This window comes from Melozone crissalis, unplaced genomic scaffold, assembly GCF_028551555.1.
Source record: "Melozone crissalis strain CALT ecotype California unplaced genomic scaffold, PUWL_Pcris_2 ptg000045l_1, whole genome shotgun sequence".
In the NCBI taxonomy this organism is placed as follows: Eukaryota; Metazoa; Chordata; class Aves; order Passeriformes; family Passerellidae; genus Melozone; species Melozone crissalis.
In genome coordinates this window covers 22,586,223-22,609,765 of record NW_026535823.1, presented here as the reverse complement: position 1 = coordinate 22,609,765, position 23,543 = coordinate 22,586,223, and the positions used below count along the sequence as shown (strand labels likewise).

Below are 23,543 nucleotides of genomic sequence, written 5' to 3'. Positions count from 1 at the left end.
CAAGCAAAGTATCAAAGCCATCACCAGAGTCACAGCAAACAGTAAGCAGATTTCACCAGGCACACTGTGGCTGTGCCTGGAAAGGAGCCAGTCTGCAGGGCCCCCTCCCCTTTTGGGGATGGCTCTCCTCTCCCTACTGGAAAAGTCCCATCTGACGTGGCGTACTGTAGATGGATAAGAAGTGAAAAGGACCAACCTTCTCGCTGATCTGAGAGATGAAAGTTTGTTTTGTTTGATGGCAGAGTGCGATGAAGATGAGGAGGGAATAAAAAAAGACAAGGAAAAACACAGAGAGTAAAAACAGGCCAAGCTTCATCTGTCCGCACACCACTGAAACGACAAGACAAGACTACAGAGGTCAGCCATGACTTCCCACCACGCACACAGCGCTCCACGGCAGGGACAGGAGAGGCCACACTCACACTGCTCTGCCCAGAGCAGGGCTGGCCCCTCTGCCTCCCTGACCCACTCACCACTCCTGGCTGCGGGGCAGAGGGGACTGCACATCCCACACATCCCCACACGGAGGGTGCTTCAGGGACATCCCTGCTCTGGGCCAGATGCTGGACACACAGACATGTTTACATGTGCAGAACAATCACACATACACAGAGCAAAGGACTCCAGCCATCACACATGTGCTCCCATACATTCACTCCAGCTACAGAGATGATGGCAAAGGCACTTTAAACCATTGATCACACACTAGGAAGACCGTGTATGTAAATCCGAATTTTATAAAGTATGAAAGAAATGTTCCAAGTGGTGAATCGAAAATCTTCTACCATGAAGAGCTGTTTCCCCTCTCCAAACAAAGAGCTAAATGCAGCAGAGAGGTATTAGGCAAGTGACAGACATGCACAGTCTCAGCTGGGCTCACTTTTGAGAGCCTTATTGGTACAATGTGCTGCGAGTGAGAGATGGACAAGGAATCAGAAGGACAAAAACACCCAGAGAATTGAGCAGGTCCCAGTTTTTGTTCCTGCGGGAGAGACAGCAGAAGGTTAGTTGCATTTTCCTTATAGACAAAGGAGATCTTATTTCTCTGGCAGGAGTGACCTCACTGCAGCTACAGATCTGTGGCATACCAGCTGTAATCGAACCCTCGCTGAGAGAATACACAAATGGATTTGATAGTTGAAGACTGCTTATGAGTCACATTTTTGATGGGGGAAGGAGAAGGTGGGGGAAGGAATTTGCTTTCCAGCAGAAACACTGCAAATTAGAGAGCAGCATGTGGCATTATACAGTGCAACAGTACAGTAAGCCATTTCCAGCAACCAGAGGACAGGATTTTAACCAACACTGACACAGTACAGGCAAGGCAACAAGCTACCAGTAACAGCTACCACAGTGGCTTATGGAGTGAACTGGAGCTTGCTGGAGAACAGCAAAACATTTATTTACATTTTTTTTCAATTGAACTGATAGCAGGAAACTTGAGCCACCCAACTCAGAGCCTAACTGACCTGTGAGGGCCATATCCAGCAAAGAGCGCCACCAAGACATCTTTGAAACAATCCTAAGTTTAAAGTCCAGGTTTCCTCCATCCTGCTTGAGGAAAGGGATTTAGCTCTTGCTCTACAAAACCTTAGCATAAGGCTCATTTGATCCTGTGAGACCCTGTGATGGGAGGGAACCTCTTTATTGCTGCTCCCAAGCCAGCACTTTATTTCCAAATCTAATGGAGCATAACACATCTGCATGGCTTCAGCAGGCAATGAGGGGCTCTGCCTCCTGCTCAGCTCTTCCCACCAGGGAGGATTTGTTTCCTGCCCTTGCTCAGGAAGGACAGTGCTTCTGGCAAACCAGGTGTGCTTGTGGAAGGCTGCATTCCTGGAAAGCAGCACTAATATTGCAATAGGGCAACACAAACTCCAAGTGCTGCCCGTGTGGACCAACCCACTGCACCCACTGGGACTGTGAGACTGAAGGGCACGAGGCTGGCAAAGGGTGTGAGACTGGGGGATGCTGCTGGAACAGCTACAGGAATACCTATCCTTGCTGCTGAAGCACCAGAGCCAACCCCTCTCCTTGGGAGGGACTGAGAGACCCTGGCCAGACCAAGGGGGCTCACTGTGCTGCCACTTGGCCTGCTTGGGGACAAAGTGAGGGGTGCTGCTCCAGCTGGGGGACAGCCAGCAGCTTTGTTTTGAGGAATCTGGCAGGGACCATACTGCATCAGTGGGTATGGACAGGAGTAGGCTCCAGCAGTGGCTTTCCACAGGTGTTGACACTTCAGATTAGAGCTGGAAAGGTGAGGAGACACGTGTGAAACACATTAATTCAAATAGACAGCTTTCTGCTTTGTCAAACACGAACAAGTTTAGGACCTGCTATTTGTCATTAATTGCTGGATTATCTCGTAATCTCATTTTATATTAGTGGTTTATAAGCAATAAAAACCAGTAGCAGGCTATTTTGGAACAGCTGTAAAGCAACAGGGCAGAAAGCTCTCTCTGCTCTTCCCTTAGTTAAGGCTTAAACAGCTGCTGCTTTATCTGAGATAAACCTGATAAATGGTAAATTGAAAGTTTCATCTCCTTACAGGTTCCATTCACATGATCCCTTATCTCCAGTCCTCTATCCATGTCACTCCTAAGGTAAAAAGCACGTTTTATCAACGGCTTCTCTGCTTTTTTACAGAACAAATGACTGAGCAGTGATGGTAAATAACATCTGCCTCCCCACCATGCAGGGACAGAGGCAGAGGATTTAAGCCTGGGGTTACCCAGAGTATCCCCTGTGCAGAACACCACGGCTCACTAGGCACGCTGCTGCGTCCTCACGAACCTGAGCTGCCTGGCAGCTAAGCTGAACATGCCAGCCTAAGTGCAAGCCAAGTCACAGCAGAGAAGCCATCAGAGGATAGCAAACTCTAGAAGGTAAAAACAGGGCTCCATTTGAGATCCAAGCTGAAACAGCAAAGAAGCAAAGAGCAAGGCCGTATCAGACACATGTCTGCCAGTCCTGACTGTCAGACAGCTCTCATGATCTACAGACAGAAACTCCTATGCCAACTGAATTTGGCTTTTACTCTGCCACAGATGTGCTTGTCTGTGCAGCAGCAGCAGTACTCCAACCACAGCAGCTTATTGCAGAAAGAATGTATTTGGATTTATGGGGGACTCTGCTTTTGAATAGTCTTGGTCATTAGCGACCTGAAACAAGGCAGGGGGCTGTGGCCAGAATATGAATGCACAGGTCTAAGAGTTTAGATCACTAACTCAAACAAAGGAACACATTACCAAAGTGGGAAGCTAATACTTCCCTGAAAGCATAAAGAAAGTTCATCATCCAAACTGGTATTGCAATTCTACTGGGAACCGCCAGAATCTGTCCTGTGTGAAAACCCTCTGGCACTATACAAGGCATTAATATAAAGGCCAACCCCTACACTTTGGAATCCAAAAGACAGAGAGGTTAACAAAAACCCAGAGGGGGATGAACCTGTTCCTGCTTATCTCCAAAAGCACATCTTGTGTCTCAAGGATTCCACATAAATCAAATTTTATCCTTTACAGCTTTTAGTGGTATAGAGGAACAAAAGGACAGATTGTCTTTTTTACGCCAGATTACATGAGAATAAGACAACCTTCCATTATATCCGATGAACAATGCTCTCATGCCACAGTGATGAGTATATTCCATCCCAGAGAGACAGACAGGATGCTCAGGGTGCCCAACCATCCTTTCCCCATTCATAGTGCACAAACATGCATGCATGAATTCAATTATGAGCAGAAAATCTCAGAGCACCAGAGACGTATTTCTTAGTCCTTTGTGCAAGTGGATATGGAAGGGGAGGAAACGGACATCTACTTGGCACAGATATGCAGGCCTAATTGTTCCACAGATGTCTGTGCAGGTCATATGGGGAGGAGGGGGAAAGAGGTTTTCAAGTACATTTCTGTGTTGCATTATCATACACTGAGCCACCAGTCACTCTCCTTCTATTTTCCACAAAGGTCATTCTACAAATAATAATACTTGAGCCTTGCAATGCACTTTGAACCATCAAAGGGCTTTGCAAGGAACAAAATTGTTAAGCTTATTTGGTTGAGTTCTATAAAGAACATTGGAATCTTTGATGGAATGTGCTAGCTGAAGGACAAAGGACTATTATTTATTAAACCATGATCATTAGAAGTATTACAGCATAGCAGAATGCTCACAGAAACACACTGATGGTGAACACGCTTCCTTGCCAGGAGAAAATATGACAAAAATATTCATAGTAATATTTGGGGAGGAGAAAACTTGTCAGAAGCCTCCATGTGCTTCTCTGGCTCTGAAGCTGACAGCACCACAAGCCACAGTGCCAGTATCATGTGTGGCACAGCCCTGGCTGTGCTGGCCCCTCACAGCCAGCCAAGTGCGCCTGCCACACCACATGGGCCATGGGTCACAGCAGCACGGGCACAGCTCCAGCCTGGAGAAGCACCTGAGGGCAGAGGAAATGGAATTAAAAGTACTGAAATCCCATAAACAGTACGTTTATGGCACTGCTGAAGCCTTCCTTCAGCAGCATCACTGGTCTCTGCTGCACTGCAGCGTGGTCAGGACTGTGCAGGGACTCAGGGGCATGGTGGCCCTTCAGAGCCGCGGCCTCCTCGGCCATGTGGCAGCTGCTGAGGGCTCTGCTCTGCAGCTCTACCACAGCCTGTCTCTGCTTCTTCTGATGGTCCAGGGCACACATCTGTGCAGAGCAGCAGGCAGGGTCACCCAGTCTGACTCAACTGCTGCTTTGTGTTTCCTGTCATCCAGACATCTCCCTCACAAGTCTCTCCAGTCTCTGCTTGCCTGTGATCCCTGCCAGGCCCTCAAGCACTGGCAGTGCCCCTCTCCGGTCAAGTACTGTCACCCCCATCAACCCTGAGGAGAGGCAGGTTTAGCAGAGCACACTGCCAGAAGTGTGCATGCAGCCAGGCTGTAAACAAATGTATTCCCTTGTTATTTAGCCATTTTTCAGACATCTCTAGTTTTGGTTGCTGACTGTTCAACCACTGTCCTCAGCTTTTACTCTTCTCCTGGCAATAGCCTTGAGCTTTGACTGCTGTTGCTATTTTAGCTGCTTTAATATTACATAAGCAGAAAATGTTCTTTTTAAAGGCGTCAAGTCTTCTTGCTCCAGGCCCGTGTCAGTCATTCAGAATTATTATTATTTACACAAGGTCCCTGCTGCAGTAAGTACCATACAGCCACAAGTAGCCATTTCAGTGAGCTCCCTCTGTGTCTGAGCCTAAGCTACTGCCAAGTTCTCAAGGGTAAAACCCTGCAGAGGCCAGAGAATTGCTGCTAGGGAAGGAGCAGCAATCCGAATTCCATTTTGGGTGATGGCTCCTTGGTGAAATTTGGCAAATAAAATTTCAGACTCCAAGCAGGGTTCCCTACTGCCAAATGAAATACTAGCCTGGCCTTTCTAAAAGCAGATCAAGAAAGCACAGGTTTTTGCAGTAATACCATTTCTATTTACTGCAGTCTGATTTATTAGTTTGCAATTTGGGGACAAAGCAGATAATTCAGTTTTAAATTACCTTTTTTTTTAAAGTAGCTGCGCAGCTCCTTCTCTACAGTATGTGTAGCACTTTGGGCTAGTGAACTCACTGCACTTGCCCCATTGGGATGTGCCTTGAAGGCCTGAAAAGCAGCACTTAAAAAGAGAAAACTGGGCAGCAGATTTCTCATTTGATGGCAAGTATGCAGCCAGGGCTCCTGTAAGTACTATTCTAATAGCACTGGCATTGCTCACTGCTGTAAGCAGCACTGGGGAACACTTGTAGTGAACTCCACAGTGTATCCTTACATACACTCTTCCTACTCATCTGCTCCATATGTAGACAGGAAAGGGTAAAAAACCCCTTTACACAGGGAAAGAGGAAAATAACAGTGCATCTGTTGTGGGGTGCACCACATGGGCCACCACCTTCACAGGCATTTCATAGGACAAGACTTGTGGCTGAAAATTCTTCTCTTGGTGCAGATGTCCCTGAAGTTATAGGCAAATGAAAAGTGAAATGTGTTCCTAAAAACTCAATAGTATAGGTGAATCAGTGCAATTACACTATACTCCCAGAGAGCATGACAAAATGATACCACTTTTTTTCCCCATACTACGTCCAATCTGCCTTCTACTCTTAAATCAATTTCTTAAATGTCTTGAATCAACATCTTGGATTTTTTGCTGCTAAATTAAACAGTGAACTCTCTGGATTAGAGGAATCACATCTTCCATATTTCTATTCCCTTCCCTTCTCCCTGCAGCACCATCAAGTCCCACATCTAATCATTGTTACAATATACTCTGGTAGATGTAACCATGGACCACAAAAGGAGGATTGTTTCTTCATGGTGGTAATGATAATATCCAGACCAGCACTGGCAAATGTGCTTGTGGTTAAAGGCTAGGGTATGAATATGCCACTGTGCTCCCTTCAAAGTCCTTGGGTCCAGATAGCCACCCTGCCCTGGCATCCTCTCTGTTCTTGCTCCTCTGATGGTCTGGATGCTTTGGCCCACCCTCCAGCAGTGGGAAGCACTCAGCTCCCAGTGCTGATTCCAGCCCCTTCCCAGCTCAGCAGCAGCAGCCAGATAGACCCATCAGTCCAGAAGCAGAAGGCTTATGAGGATTGCTTTCCAGCACACTTAGTAAGATGAAAATAATAGCTCCAAGGAAAATGCATCCATTTTCCTTTACAAATCCCTGGTGTGGAAATGTTTTAACTTTTAATGAAGTCCATCTGTGCAGAAGTGCTGGCTCTAAAGGATTTACAGAGACAAGACACTGGTGTAGCCTGCTACTTCCTCCTCCTGTTTTTCCATTGATATAGAAAGCCCAGAGCAGTGCCCAGATACTCCTTCTCAGCACCCAGTCTCTTCCTTTGTTAGCATGAAAAGTATAAAGATGCTAATGAGCCTGTGCTTTCTAACACAGCCCACTCACAAAGGATTACCTGGGAGGCTAGGAAAGGGGAGAATATGATCAAAAACATAAATCCCCAGAGTCAAGAGACAAACAAACATTTGAACTATTAGAAAAGCAATATGCTGTAAATGAGAGCAGGCAAAAGCAGTCCCAGGAACTACACAGACTGGAAATTAGTGCTGCTGCTCAGCACTCAGCCATGCTTCCCAGGGAAGTGGACGACTGCTTGGGTACTCACTACAATGAGGTCAATCATTATAAAACCACCAAGCAGTGGCAGTGCAGTCCACAGACTTAATTTCCACTGTAATTTAGCATTAATTAATGTCCCCTCTAGTAAACATGCAGGCAGTTTCTAAAGATCCTACTACAAGTCGATGATGTGTCTAATGACATAACTGTAGGACTATCACAAAAAGAAAAAATCAGGGATTTCTGTCCTGCCACCCAGACCTGAGAAAGTAAGATATTTCTATTTTTTTCCTTGCATTAAAGAAATAATATACTGTTCTTGGTTTGGGACACCTTTTGGAAGTATTTAACCAATGTAGTAACAGTAAGACCTATTTTTTTGTACAACATTTGCTATCAGAAACTGTAAGCAAAAATACCATCTAGGACATAGTATGCACAGGAAACATCATCTGATAATGTCATCATAATTTATGGGGTGTCATGTCTTAAATATACAGAAACACTTCATCAGGATCATGTAAGTTGGAGATTCACATTGTAAAGATTATGTGCAAGAAAAAGGCTTGTTCCAAACACTTATGTGTAAACAAGTGACAGTTAACAGCAAAACATATGTCAAAGAACATGCTTCTGTTGGTGAACATGAGGATCCTGTCACATGTGCAGACCACCCAGAGCCCATGCTTAGCCCCAACAAGACAGATGAACCTTGCTGAGCACAAGCCAAGTGTAAAATCCAGTAAACTCCTCAGTCCTCCGGGATTCATTTGCTAAACAAAGAGCGTTCATTAGCAAGAAATTGTAAAGTTGTTAAGAAGAGGCTTTTCTACCTCTTGAAGCTTTTGTGCCTTTTTCAGCCACATGTCTATAGAAAATAGAACATTGACAGTCTGAGCATGTCACAGGAAGCAAAAGCATCCCAAATACTGCAGCAATACAGCTGGATATCCACACAAATCTATGCAAGAACAGCCAACCTGGTAACTAGAATCCTTTCTCTCAGAGAGCAAAGGGTCAATCTGGGATGAGTTTTAGTACAGCTTGCCTGGAAAATGAAATTGCAAGAATACAGGGAATTTAAAATCATCCATGAATACATTGTGAGAGTGAAATGAGTGATTCCACTGCACAGATATAGCTTCATCTTCTGAATATGCTTAATTGGATACTTCAGTCTTCCAAAGACTCTTACAATCCAAATTAGGCTGCAAAATAAAAAAAGCAGTCCCCCATAATAAGAAACAAAAACAATGCCAGAAGCCACCCCTAGAAGCAAACACACAGCATGAGAAGACTTTATCATTCTCTCATCCTCTTTACATACTAACCCATGCATATACAGCCTTAAGATTTTCTTTCTTTAAATCAGAGGAAGGAAGAAATGAATATGAGATTTTATTATTAGTCTGTTGATTTACTATATGGAAATAAAATCTGGTTCTAACTTCCTAATAAGCACCAGCACAAGAACGTTCCTTCTTTTCTTGGGAAAACCCATAACTACATTTCCCAGGGGCTCCTGACCAATGACTCTGCTTCTACAGAGTTTGATATGAAGCAGCTTTTTTTTATTCTTGCTGAAATTAACAGAAAGTGTACAGGGAATTTAGCACTTGCTTCTCTCCAAGCTAATTCAAACACCTTCAATGTAGAGCAACAAAACTGCCAGGAGACTATCCTAATATAAAACCTAGTTATTTTGGTATGTTGAAAACAGTTTTAAATTGGCAACATAGCATAACCATTAGAAAAATTGCCTTACATGAATTGTGGCTAATTTCCAGCAGGTTCCCAGCGTGAGCCATTAATACCCCGAGGCTCAATCATTGATGCATATAAGATGGATTAGGACAACTCCAAAAAACTGTTCAGTTTTTAAAGGTACACATTCCAAAGCAGAGGCCTAAATATTGGCTCAGTGTAACTGAGCACCTCTGGCTGGTCAGAGCATGACCAGTTTTACACTACTCCACCAAAGGTTAGATTATACTGAAACAATTAAGCCATGCCTTGATCCCAATCAAGATAACTATGACACAGAAGTTAAGGAGCTCAAGAGAGAAAGGAATTCCCATTTTGCTCATGCTTCAGTATTTTACATAACACCATATAAACAGCAAAAACAGATTTGCTTTGTGAGTCAAACACAACGTAGATCAAAGATACCATTGAACTTAGCTTGGTGGCTTTTGAACAAAAGACCCCATCACCCAATCCACAGTGTAATCAGGGCAGAAGGCAGGGAACGTTCTCCTGTCACTGAAAACCATGGAGATTTTGGGAAGGAGGAGAATGATCTCCTTGGGTGGAAGCTGCTCTTACCTCGAACATAAAGGTTGGCTGGGGCAGAGTAGCGGGTTCCTGCACTGTTGGTTGCAACACATTCGTATTTGCCTTGGTCTGACTCCTCACTGTTCTCTATTTGCAGAGCTCCTGTACACAAACAAGATGAAACAGACAATTCAGGTTATGGCAAATCTGGTAATCAGACTAACAGCCTCTGAAAAGGAAGGCCATGCCCCACACTTTTAAGGTATCCTCCTGGATAAATATTTCATGATGTTCCCTGGACCCATAAGATACCAGCATGCAGCCAAAGGTACCCAGTCTGCTGTTAGAAACTTGTGAAATTGATTATTGTTATTTTTCTAATGTGCAGGGAACAAATTACTGATTTATTTCTAACCATCCCAACCACTTCTATTTTTTTGCTTCAATAAAGGAAGAAAACATACACTTACACACATATTAATTACAGCTTCATATGGGACTCCTGCCTAATAAAAGGACCTTTAATAAGTCTTTAATCAAAACAGGCAAGCACAAAGCACATTTAACTGTAGCTGTTTCTTATCTGATCCACACAAAGCCTAGCAAACACTCAACAAATTACAACTTTCCTGCAGAAATTGGCAGAGTCCCATCCCTCCCACCTCAGCACTCTTCCTTGGTGATGTCTCAAAAAGACAGCTCTTTTTGAGAAAACACTTTGCCTTTCGTCAACTTTTTTCCATGTTAGTGCTCTCCGTATTTGTTCAGATTTCATCATATACAATATAACTACATTAGAAAGTTAGTCTGAGACACAAAAGACACCCACCAACACAGCACACCCTCAAATGCTGCACGGTGCTCATGTGAAGGTCACCCTCCCTTTGTCCCAGCTGTGCCTGCTCCCCCAGCTTTGGGTCAGGAAGAGCTGTTTATCCCAGGCTGCACATTCCTTGGGATACGATCTGATCCCATCCCCAAAGTGCCAAATGCATGAGGGGCTCATGTAAATAATGGCAGTAATTGTCAGGGCACACAGTAGCAATTTACTTGGGGAAGGCCAGTGATGTGGAAGTGAGCCATGGTCTAAGCTGGTTTCCTCTCAATCTACTCAGCGCATTCCACTGGTGTCCAGCAGCACTCAGCCTGGCAGCCTGGCCTTTCATCCAAATTCATGCCCAGCACAGATGACTGCACAACTGGTCACATCTAAACTCCGGTAACTGGGCTCCATATGCAGACTAAAAGATGGAGATGCAGAGAAAGAAAGAAGCAGGATGCATATGACAGCAACCTGGCACTGCAGGAGTGCGTGGCCTCTGGCCAGACACTGAAGTGGCGGCTGCTCAGCCTGCTTTCCTCCCCAGGCATTGTGGGAATAATTTTTTAAGTGCCTCCAAGTGCTCAGATTCTGCTGGTTAGTATTGCCTGCAAGAAGGGAACTCTGCTCACAAACCATATACCAAACTAAAAAATGTTAACCCCTTTGCTTGTAATGATCTGAACTCATTTCTGCCTGCCACGGTTGAAAATGACCACTGAGAGCTGCACTGAGAATAGCTGGTGAAATTGCCTTCTCCCTTCTTGCTGGTTCAAGCTGCAGAGGTCAAACTCAGTTTTTCTTATCATCAGAACAGAAGAAAAACTAATGTGAATCAACCACTGCCACCTACATTATTTAGAAGGATAAATTGAGACTGTAGCATAAGCCTATATGTCATGGGGAAAAATGAACTTCCCTGGGTTCTGCCATATAATAAAAATGATGTACAGAGCCCTCCCTATTGTTGCATTAGTGCTGGAAATGAGGCTAGACAGAAAAAGCTCGTTTGCAAAAAGTATTTCCTACTAACAAAAGGACCTGCCGGCTTGCCTGGCCACAGCCCTCTCCGGACACCCGCAGGCTGAAGCCTACAGAGCTCTGCTGCTTGATTCAAGGAAAAACAGTGAATTTCTACATCCTGTCTGGGAAAAACATCTTCAAGCAGACAGCAGCATGATAGGCAGTGGAGCAGGACAAACTTTCCCAGCATTGACAAGATACAGAGAATCAGAGAATCTAGAAATGGAAAAGACCTATTAGGTTACCTCGTGCATCCCTGGGGGCCAGGGCAGGATAGTTCCCTGTTGTAAATGTACTTGTCTTGTGTCCAATTCCATTTTAAATGTGCCAAGTGATAGGTCTTTCACCACTTCCTCAAGGAATTGATGCCACTGCCTGGTTATGCTCTCTGTCAGGAAGATTTTCTCGGAACTCACCGTATATTACCCCCCTTTGTAATTTCTGCTCATCATTCCTTGGGCATGCATGTGCTGCAGAGCTCATTCCAAGTGCTTCCATCAAGTTTGTCTGGGAAAAGCTGTCTGTTGCAAAATACACCCAAGCTTAATAAAAAACCCAACTGGCTGGGCTGGAAGCAGAGCCAGCTTCAAGTGAGAGTAGTGTCTGCCTAGGAAAAAAGTAAGATCCCTAGATAATTCTGCCATAAACATATGACCCTTTTAGCCATTTAATATGTATCACTGGTATTTTTTTACCCTTTATACTCGTGATCACCATGTCTCTTAAATGTCAATCAAACTGTTTTTCATCTTTAGGGACCTCAATAGTGGAAAGAAAAAAGAGTATGAAGAAAATGAGAGGAGTTTCAAAAGAAATGCTGCTATTGCGTGTCAACATGGACCAATTTCTAAAATCATACTATAAACGTGCAACGTGTCAGCAACTGCCTACAAACTGCTCAGGGACATTGGGCAAGGGACTCTGGGTTTGTCTGGGTTGGCACAACTATTCAAATTACAGTGTGTCAGGAAGAAGACAAGAACCCAGAGCAGAAGGAAGTTAACACAAACCTTTCATATGAAACAGAAAGAAAATAGGTCCTGCAATAAATCATCGTTAGACAAACATACAGATCCTGCAGCATAATTGACAGCCAGCAGAAACTGGAAGGATCATGGTAAACTGATTGCAGTCAGCAGGGCTGTAGGGGTTTTCTTGAAGGACAACCTATAACTAAGTGATGGATCCAGGACAGTGTAGGGTGTCTCAGAGTACAAAGATTTACGAATAAAGTTAAAAAGCTCAGACATTTCTGGAATCAGAAAGCTGGAGACAGACATGCATCTGAGACTTGGGAAAAAACTTCCTAAAAACGCTCTCAGCCCTAGTTCAGTGATCCCAGAGAAAGAAAGACATCATCTCTTGGGTTGGGTTCATGTCTAGGCTGGACAGGACACATAGAGTACAGGAAAGCTAAGAGCTGAGCTCTGAGTAGCATGTTTCCCTGAAATACATGAAAGATGCATCCAAAGACGCTCAAAAGCGCAGTGAATTCTTTGCCTTGACAAGTGCAAAGGATCTGATTTCTATTCCTAGCCCTGTCAACATCTCATAATCTTCTGCGCCTCTGCAAACCAGGGCTAGAAAGGCTGATTTACTTTTATTCATTACTTTGGGATTTATGTTGCATAAGCTGCTGAGTGAGGTCTCGTTCACACAGGATGTTACTGCAGGATGTTCTCACATGGACTCCCCCAGTGCTCCTGTGCCAGGTGCCTTGTTCCCACTCGTGTGGCTGAGTCCCGACGTGCAAGCAGACAGCAGGGCTTTGGTGGATGTGTGAGGACCATCTACCAGGACACGGATGCAAGCACACAGGAGCAGTGAACAGCTTGTTTGGCAGCTTGGGGGGCTCTGCAGCAGCACATGCACATCAGAGTGAAACCTGTCCCTGCTGAGCACCACTTGACCCCCGCTGCTCCTCTGCAGCAGGGCTCCAGAGGAAGAAGGGAACAATTCCTCATCACACTGCCGTGTCACGCCAGCCTTGCTTGTGCCTCAGACCTGCTCCTGATAACACATCTCAGCTTATCAGAGAGCTGACAGCTCCTGAGAAAAACCCCTGGCAGCTCTCCCGTGCCAGGGAGAATGGTGACAAGGCAGAGTTTTCTAGGGCTGAGGGCAGGAGTCAGCCCTGCTGACTGACAAGCATTCCTTACTTTATATTCCTTATTCCTCCTTACTCTGTGCTGGTATCTTCTTGGATGCCTCTCCCTTTTCTCTCCTAGCTTTGCTTTTGCTCTTTAACTTGGGCACAGACAACAGTCCTGTTAGCAGCTTTCCAAGATACTTATCTATTCAAATATACTTGTGCTCAGGCAGAATCATTAGTTGCAGTGACAGTGGTTAAAAGAAGCATTTAAAAAGTGCCCTGCACTGAGAAAGCGTGGGGAAGGCAGATCCTGATAAGGGACGATTTTTGGCAGTGCTGGGTACTGTTGTGCCATGGAGGGCTTGTCACTCTCTTCTCCAGGTGACAACGCAAATGTAAAAGGCTCTGAGCTGCCATACAAATTGATCTCTCTGAAATCCTGCTCTGTAGCTCATTGGGAGCTTGTGCTCTCTTCTTCCAGAGAGCACCACACAGAGCCAAACACCACAGCTCCTGGGGTAAAGCTTTTCTTTATCAATTCAGCTTGGAGCTCCATCCCCAGCAGTGGGAACAGCTCTTTTTCTCTACCAAGGCATTCACAGTCTCAGTCCTCTGGGCTCACAACCGGGGCTGACCTTTTGCCCTGGTTATAAAATCAGATGTGGAATTAAATGCTCCTCCAAGCACCCAGGAGTCAGAGAAACCAGGCTGCAGACACAGCACTCATCTAAGGAAAGGACTTGTAATGCAGATGCAATGAACCCAGCTACCTGACCAGGGCCCTTCCTCTCAGCAGAGGCAAATTTAGCCCACCTGCACACTAGAGCACATGGCTATCCTAAACCCCTGCTTCCCAGCAGCTTCTTTCACAAAAATACTGACTTCTTCTCCAGCAGTATTCTTAGCACCCTCTTCAGCCAGTTCCCTCTTCAACAAGTGCTCAGGTGTGGGTCTCAATCCCTTTTGCTAGAAATTTCCTCCTAGGGAAGGAGAATTTCTTTAATAAAGTCCAGACAGCTGTGCAGTAGCAATCCCAGACCAAATAAGGACTCATAAATGTGAATATGGTGGACAAAGACACAATGTGAAGCCCTGACAATAGGAGAGTTGGACTCTGACATCCTGGCTGCTGCCTGAGATAACAAACACTTGCTGTGGGAGCTGTGAAAAAACACCAAACCATGTGAGAGTCACTAAAAATGAAAATAAGCATTTCCCACATTCACTATTTTTGGTAATTTATAACAGCAGCATCTCCCAGCTGTTCTAGAGGATTGTACCTAGCCTCCACAAGCTACTGGCACTGCCAAATATGCAAAACAAGGTAACTACAAATGTATTTTCATTGTTAGTGTTCATTATGGTTATTATGCCTGTGAGGATGGGGATTGGCATACAAGGGGCCTGTTCTGGATGGCAGCACTGCTGAGAAATCACTCTTCTGAGCACCAGAGGCAGCTGCTGATAGTACCTGACTGCTGCCAGGAGCTGGACTCAGGCAGAGAGGGAGGAAAGGAGACCCAACACTCTCGGCAGCGTGAGGCCTCCTCTTAGACAGGAGATTTTCAGGATGCTCTCATCCCTCACTAGCAGGTACAGGGAATCTCAGGGGACTCTGCCTCAGAAGCAAAACTACAGCACTGTCAAAAGCACAGTAACTCCTCTGTGTGCTTCTAAAGGGACATGAGTCAATCTGAATGTGACAGTAAGAAAAACAGCACTACAGGCATTTCCAGGCACTACCCCACCCAGCCTCCCCCTGACACTTCTCCTGCAAGCAGATCTCATTTTAAAATTGTTTTTCTTTTGCTTTCCTTTGGTGACTGGAAAAGCTCAAGGAACAGGAAGAAAATCCTATAATACACAAAGTACAACCAAATGTACAAACACATCCTCAAAAAGAGACAGCAAAATTCTTTTAGCTTCCTCTAATCTCTTTGGATAGCTTTACGCTCCAGCTCGCAGGATAGCGTTGAAATAAGGGAGCTATATTTAAACCAGTTCACTTGGGACTGGAAAGGTTTAGCTGCAGCTATACACAAGTCGGTGCGGGTGTTTACCTGGCTTCCCAGACAGCTTCTGACACCCAAGTGAGCTGATCTAAAGTTAATTCAGACAGACCTCTGCTACGCTGACGTCTGCAAGGAAGAAATACTCTTATGTATAGGAACCTCTGATATTTCCTGTGGTGACAGAAAAGTAACAAATAAATCTGACTGGAAAGGGATAATGCCTGAGATGATGATGTTTCTTTACCTCCTCATGAGTATCCAATCTAGTGCCTGCTCAGTCCAGCACCCACCAGAAAACACAACTGCATTCTCCTCTCTCTTACAGGCCACAGCAGGAAAATGCAGCCAGGTTTCACAAAGGGTTGAGTGAGTTAAATTGCAGAGAAACACTGGAAATTAACATCTTACATCCTACTTTCAAAATATAAATGGGGCAGAACTTGCTTAAACATGGATTTGCTGATACTATCTGTGGGTCACCTTAAGAAGCCAGCTCTTGCCTAATCTGACAGGCATTTGCCAGCTCTATGTCTTTCAGATGAACAAACAGTGATTTCAAGATTAAATTACTCTCAGGGGCAGTCCCAGAGGGGTAAAGAGTGAAGCTACAAATGGAAATTCTGAATTATGGATGGGAGTTCCTCCCATTTAAGGGAAGCCAGAGATGTCTCGGACAGAAAGGACCAAATATATGTGGGTAAGGTCAAAAGAGTTTGTTTAGAGATAAAAATATCTTTGTGTTTGGAGGGGTGCATGGTAGACTATCTCAGGTCATCCTCTGTCTAACCACAGGCTGTTCCCTCCAGGTGGGCTTGCCACTGCTCTGACAGAAATGCCTTGGATACCATCCCAAGAACTCCAGACACACAACTCCTAGCAACACAGTCACAGCAGCAATGAAATCACACCAAAACCACCCCTTCCCCCCGAACATTATTACCAAAAGGGTTCATTTAGACTAATTAGTTCACCCTTCCTTTCAGACCAAATTAATGGATTCCAAAGCATCAAACTTACCTTAATGAGGAACAAGAGTGCAGCTGGGTATAGAACATGGCAGAACAGTCACTTCTACATGGACACAACCTCACCATCATAAAAGCACTTTGATCTAATCTGTCATTATCTTTAGAAATTCAATGACCTCCATTTTAAATAAAAGGCATCAGGCTGACAGAAATCCTCTAGGAGAAGCCAGAGAGCAGCACGTGGCTTCTGTTTGCTCTCAAAGAAATGCCATATTTGACATTCAAACAGGACACATATATTTTAAATAATGTCAAGAACACTCTTAAAATACCTCATCAGGACTCAAACGGGGGTGGGAAGGGGGTGGGGGTGCGGGAAACTTATGTTTTATGAAATGGATGGTTCTTTTCACAGAGATGCCATCGGTTCCCAAGCAGGACGTATGGAGCATCCATGTGGTTCTGGTGCTGAGTCACTAATGCCATCAGCTAGGAGGGGCATGCAGCAAAGCGTGCGGGGAGGCCCCGGGATGGCTGCACGCTCAGCGCGCTCGGCCGGCAGCTCAGAGCGGATGGCGAGTTAGCGTTCCATCTGTCACTGCGTTTTAGCATTTCCAGTAGAAACAGGAGATGAAGAAATAGTTTTAAGGAGTTTGCAACATCACAGCTGTCAATCTCCAGTGTTCCAAAGGGAGGAATGACAGATACATAAGCCCATTCATATAAAAATAAGGTTTGCAGTCTTCTTCCCTGACCTAGATTTGCTACAAATGCAACTTAATGCAAATACGTATCAAACACCAGTTCACATTTACTCTAAGATCACTTAACAGGAGCTGAAAACATTAACCCCCAGCAACAGAACCAGTTCCAAGAGTAAGATTATTAACTTCCAGCAGTGATTCAGGGAAAAGGGCGAGGAAAAGGGAGAAGGGGGAAAACCGAACAAACGAGGTTGTGTTGATTTATAGGTAGCAGTCATTCTGTCAAGAAATCCAGAGGTCAATCAAGAGGGGTAACCAAAATCACAAGAGAATTCAGAAGGGCCTTAGCACATAACGCTGATTAACATGCTAAAGTTAATCTAAAGAGACAGCTTTGAGTGTTTAGGCTAGAAAAAACAACAGTCCAATTGGAAAGTCATTACTGGTGCACACAGGCTGTGAAAACTACTACAGGGACTGTGCACCAGACTGGGCTGGGCTGTCAAACCAGGGCTGGGTTTAATTAATGAGGGCTTAAACAGCCAGACATGTTTCTGATTTATCTATTTAAAATAAACCTTAATGATGCAAAACGACATCAGAATGTCCAGCTCAGAAAGGGGAGTCTGGGTCAGTGGTTCTCCACTATGCCATCACATTAGAGGGTGAGTGCATGAGGAACACAAACGTGCCTCTTATCCCAGAGCCACATTTGCTCAACCTTTCAATAATTTTTCTCTTTCCATTTATAGTTTCATGACCATCACCAGCAGCACAGATGAATTTGACTATTCTCTTGTGAAAATGTTACCTCCATACACTTACACCAGAGCAATCCATCTAAAACCCCCCGAGACACAAGACCTCAGAAGGTCACAACTGTGTGGCAAGTACAGAGACTTTCAGGAGCTGCAATAGATGTCAACTCTCCTGTGGTAGAGGCCTGGGAGCATCTCCCAAACTTTTGCAAACTTTCCGTTGAATAACCCCCTTTCAACAGTGCAAAATTGCAATGGATGAGTCTACAAGAAATCACACTGAAACCCAACTGAAATAAACACACTAGTGGGAGAGTGCAGATGAACGAGAGCACTGGCAGAGTTAGGGCTGAGAGTAAAAGCTGGAGATGAGAAACACCGGAGGAGAAGGGACAAGGCAGACAGGAGATGGAGTGACGTGACAACTGGAGGCACATTTCAGCATTCTTACCTCTGATCGGTGTACCACCTGGTGAGGTAATTTGAATGCAAATAAGATTAGAGAGAAGCATTAGTACAAAGAGGAAAGGAAGAAAATTATAACTAAAAAGCAGAAAGTTTTTTTAAAGCTAGAATTTGTATTAGCGCGACAGGAATAAACAAAAAGAAACTGATGTGCAATAAAAGTCAGAGTGACACTCTCAGGAGGTTAGTAAAGCTTATTGCTTTCAGGAGTGCAGCATCCAGCCCTGCATCTTGCCATTAAAACCCCCACCCTCACGAACTGGGGCCAAACTAAGCTGCCAAGGTGGCACTGCTGGCTGGCCTCACCACTCGCATTCACCCACACCAGTGTTCAAGCAGTTGAGATGGAGGACACTTTGGGGAGATGGTGCAGTCCCCTTCATTCCTCATACAGAACAAGGAGGGTGTGTCCTGGGGCTCTGTGACTCTGAGTGTGCTGGGCAGGACGGGTGGAAAGCGCATGGTTGCGGGCACTCGGTGCAATTTGGCTTTGAGGTTAGAATGACCAGTGGGACAAAATCTGCTCGCTTAAAGACATTAAACTAAGAGGAAAGGGTAATAAATCAGTTTTGAGTCATTCTCCACATTCACATAACCCTTGCATTGGGTTCCCCCGGCAAAGAAATTGGTGTCATGCAGAATTAACTTTACATACAGAAATATTTCGAAATGAAGTGGTTTCTGGTAACATTACAATGGCACGCTAGCCAGATCTCTGTTGTTCCTGTCTAATTTGGATGTCTGCAGAAGAAAGGAATCCCTACCCTCTTTATAAGGCACTGGAGATAATTTTACATGCTGTAATGAAAAGTATCTTATAAGGAGGGCTTCTCTGAGAGTAAGGTTAAATTATCCTGTTGCAATAATCTTTAAAGGTTCATTTTATGAGGTCAAGGTATTTAGCAAGTGGAGGCTCCACTGGTCAGTGTCTTGAGTTCAGTGTACAATCAATACTGAAGCATGATGGAGAAGCTCCAGCTGGGCAAATTGGCAGGGAACCCTTCTAATCCTCACTTTTGTCCCCTTGGTCTTAATTTGCACATATGAAGGCTGTTAGTATAAGGGAGAGATTCATGCAAATTTAATCTGTAGGCAGTTCATGGTATGTGTTGGTTTTATGCAGATTTGTAGGATCTGAATACCAAGCACTTACCAAAGAAAACTGAGGAGTTTAAACAGACAGAAAAATAGGGTTAAACAGGACACAGTGTGTCAAATCATGTTCAGTGTATTGATTAATAAATACCAGTATGCATACAAGAGTGTCGTGTATCTCAGATTTACAGCTCATTCCATTATCCACAACAATGATCACCCAATGGGAAAGAAAGACAGAAAAGAATTTCTGTAAATACAAAGAAGGCATATTTTAAGCACATTTAACTTGCCTCTTAAAAAGTAATTACAATATTTATATTTATTCTTTTTCTTTTCTAACTACCCTTCCTTTAGGCAGAGTCCCTTTTTTGAAGCAGAAGAGCAACTCAAACTACTCATTTTAGCATTTTCCTCTGCCAAGATGACATTATCCCGTTTTAACTTTATGTCTCATTATATTTTCTGATGACTTCTATCCAGAGATGACTGAAGCATCAGGAAAAATCTTGCAGAGACTGAAGTTGTGGGTAATCTCTCTCTTGGAATAATAATTTGCTGCTTACTTATGTATCTTAGTAACTACTGCTACCCTTAACAGAACAATTATACCCAGAGATATTTGCATGGAATAGCACAGCCATGGAAAACAGGGTTATTTCTTTTTGCCTGTTTGGAAAGTTTGCCAAGTGACAGTTTTGCCCTGTTTGGTCAAGGGCATTCCTGCTCTGGTGTACTGTGTGTTCCCCATCCCACCCCATCCCTTCCAATTTTCAGAGTTAAGAAAAGCATCACCACCATGTGTCACTTCCCACGGGAATGGTGCAATGACTTAGAGTACAAGCCCAAGGGGCCGAAAACATTACATCCTTATCTCTCATCTGGCTGAAATAGGGTTTGTTGCTCTGTCCTAGAACTGAAAAGATTTGCAGGAAATCTTTTTATCTACTCCCTGCAGAGGCTCAACCCTTTCTCTATTATGCAATTGTCCATACAGAGCTCTAGAGGCAGCTGCATACTTGAAGCAGATTCCCTAAAATGTTAAATGTGGCTAGCTAATTTTTTATGAGTTGAATCCCAATCCTCCTGGCTCCTGAATGCAATCCAACAACCCTTGTGGGAGCAACACAGAGGCTTGCTGTATTTACTGCAGTGTTTGTTCCATGTCTCTCTCACCTTTACAAAGTTAAGACATTCACTTTTCACTCAGAGGACAACATTTACAGCGTGTGCACAAGGGTTTTCAGTTGGACCCCAACTTTCCTGCTCCACAAGGAACAAACTGAAGTTTCCCTTTATTCTTCACATCATATGATGATTCATCTCTGGCTGTTGTCCTTTTAGGGTGTCCCTCAAAGGGACAAATCACAGCACACAGACCACAGAGTGCCAACGTACGAATCCATCAAGTGATGAAGGTGCCATCACTCACATGGTTACTGAGGCCAACTTGTGCCCTGTGATCACCAGGCTGCTTTATGCAAAGGGCATCCCAAGACCAAACTTCAAACCGCATTCCTTGTGTTTGAAATGTTTGAAACACTCATAAGGAAGGAGAGTTTACTTCCTTTTCATGATACCAGACACAGAGAAACCCTACATTCACCTCAGTCAGGAATGAGTGCTGGCCCTGATATTCTCTGTGTACAGGAAGCATCCAGTCAGACACCCAAAGCAAGGAAAAACTTAGGTTGATATACTGGAAAACCCTCTGGGGTTATTTGTGTCAGTATTTCCCAGGGCAGAGAATTCTGTTGGAGAAGGGACTTCACTCTGCTGACAAACTCACCACAGGCTTACTGACACACCACTTCCATGTAGGAACCTAAACCACCAAAAAATCACTCCAAAGCAACATCAGCAGAGAAACCAAGGCTCGTGCTAGCAGCAACTGAGCACTAGAGCATTGAATCTCAGAGAACTCTGAGAGTGCTTTTGGCTACTTCCTAGCATAGGTCATGGGGAAACTCCTTTCAAAAGTCAAGGACTACTTTCCACCAGATGCCACCAGAGTTTGAAGATATTCCACAATTGCTGTGTGCACCTCACACAGCAACACCCAGGTGTGCATTTAGGTTCTTCCAGGAGACAAAAATTCAGGTGTCAACTGGCTGTTGTTGGCCGCTATATTGCTTCAACCTTTTTCCAGTCAGTCCTTTCTGAGAGAGCATCCATCTTGTGTGGGCTCCTTGATCCTTTTGGATAAAACCACCCAATCTCCATTCTTTTATGTTGTCCTTACATCCTGTCCCATGTCAATGCCTATCTGATGTCTGCACTCGAAGCTGTTCCTTGCTAAGAGCTGAACATCTGCTGGATACTGACTGCTGGGTACTATCAGTGGGGCAGGATGGGGACATCATGGCCACTTCACTGGGACAAAAAGGCACCACCTCTTTCTGCATATTAGCTCTGTGCATGCTGGGTATTCCTTTTACTTCCAAGAAAGTAGTGTTTCTACTGATAGGATCAAGCCTAAATGAAAATGCTTGCTGGTAACTCTGAGAGCCCAAATGCAGCAAGGTGATATGGTGAGCTAGCTCCCACTGCTTCTGTGTTAGAGGCAGCTTCACTTTTCCAGAGAATGACTGAAGTCACCTGCAGAGTCCTCTCTGATACTGTACTTGCACTTAATTGTCTGGAAGTCACACTAGGATCTGGGGCACGGTTCTGTAACTGAGTTAATTGAAAGTGATTAAAAGAGAATGATACTTTTTGTAACACCAAGTTCTCTATTAGATGAAAGATAATACTTTCTGAATTTCTGGTGTTTCCTTACATGGCAAAAAATTATGTTAACAGTCAGAATAGCTATTTATTCTAATTTGACATTTTGTTCATAGGTTTTCTGAAGAGCAAGGTGGAAGAGCAATTCTTCAGCTATGAAAATCACTGGAGACGTTCAAGAACTTTGAGAGTATGAATTACAACTGAGTTGCTTTGAAGTCCTTTAGGAGCTTCTGATCCAAGAATCTGTACAGAAGAACTGTAAAGCATCAGCACAATCTGATCCATACTGAGAGAGCTTCCACCACATCATTAACTGATTTTAAAACATGGTTAGAGGTGCAGCATTGACTCTGGCTGCCAGAACTCATGTGTGTCATCACTTCCAACACTACAGTGCCCGGACAGTTTTAAAATCAGTTCAGCCAAACAAATTTTAAATGTGTTAGCATGATGGGGAGGTTTCTCAGCCCAGAGCTGGCCTTAGATCCTGTGTCACTGACTGAGAGGCAATGAGTGAAGCTACACACCCCGGGGGAGAACAGGGAGTTGTCCTGAGTCACTGCACTTGCAGAACAGCAGCCTCCCCACAAGAGGTGGGAAGTATTAGCAAGATGAACAAGGGAGAATTTGCTACAACCAGCATGAGTCATTGAGAGAGACCTTGCTTTTGCCTTGATCTAGGAAAATAGAGATGAAACCCTGTATTTATTTGTGTTCTCATCTCTATAGCTATTAGCCTAACATTTACTTGCAAAACTACCTAAGAACTGGATTTAAAATGGAATTAAGCTTTAGTTGGGAAGAAAAAACTAAGCAATGCCAAGAAATAGTTAAAACCTCCTCCAAATATAGAGTTATCCTGTCAGAAGGTGTAATAGGGGAAGTGCATATACACACATACAGATACAATTACTAAAAGAGGGAGAGTAGGATACAAGGCAGATTTATAAACTCTCCATTTGCTCCTGACAAAAACACCAGCTGGCTGGGGTTAAAAAAGCCTGTGATGGTGGCTTGGATGTCTTAAACCACAAACTCTAGTACCCTGACAGAAGATGAACAGAACTCTAGAAACTGATGTTCAGAGCCCCCTGGGGCACATGATCTGACTGCATGCAAGTTCAAAGACCTGCCTGAAGCCCCCAGAGCACTGCCAGCCCACATAACTGTGAGTGTCAGAAGAGAGCACCTTTCCCAAAGATGCTGCTTCTTTACCTCTAACTATTTATACCATACTAGGAGCCTGAAGAAACAGAGTCATCCCTCAGCCCTCTCTCTACATCAGACTCCAAAGCTGCTTTGACCTTCATGACCTAAATTTGGTACATGTGAATACTAATATATGATGCACTCACTGAAGGTCGGACACTATATACACAGTACTGGGCTCACAATGTGCTGCAGCTATTTTAACTATATTACATCTGTCTTGCTTTTATTGGGTTTTAATTAAACGAAATTAAATGAGGGTATATTAAGATTGAG

The 23,543-nt window shown here is 44.2% G+C and overlaps 1 protein-coding gene across 10 annotated transcripts in view; it reads right to left on the bottom strand.

The window, feature by feature from the left end:
• PTPRF (protein tyrosine phosphatase receptor type F) overlaps positions 1-23,543 on the bottom strand; it is a 374,836-nt gene that overhangs the window by 80,951 nt on the left and 270,342 nt on the right. For 6 of the 10 annotated variants that reach the window (XM_054285892.1, XM_054285901.1, XM_054285891.1 and 3 more), the window contains exons 7-8: positions 18,220-18,237; positions 9,443-9,553 (exon numbers count right to left, since the gene is read on the bottom strand). In XM_054285892.1, coding sequence (XP_054141867.1) covers positions 9,443-9,553; positions 18,220-18,237 — 129 coding nt within the window. The remainder of the gene's footprint in view (positions 1-9,442; positions 9,554-18,219; positions 18,238-23,543) is intronic. The other 4 variants (XM_054285893.1, XM_054285898.1, XM_054285896.1 and 1 more) reach the window with 1 other exon arrangement.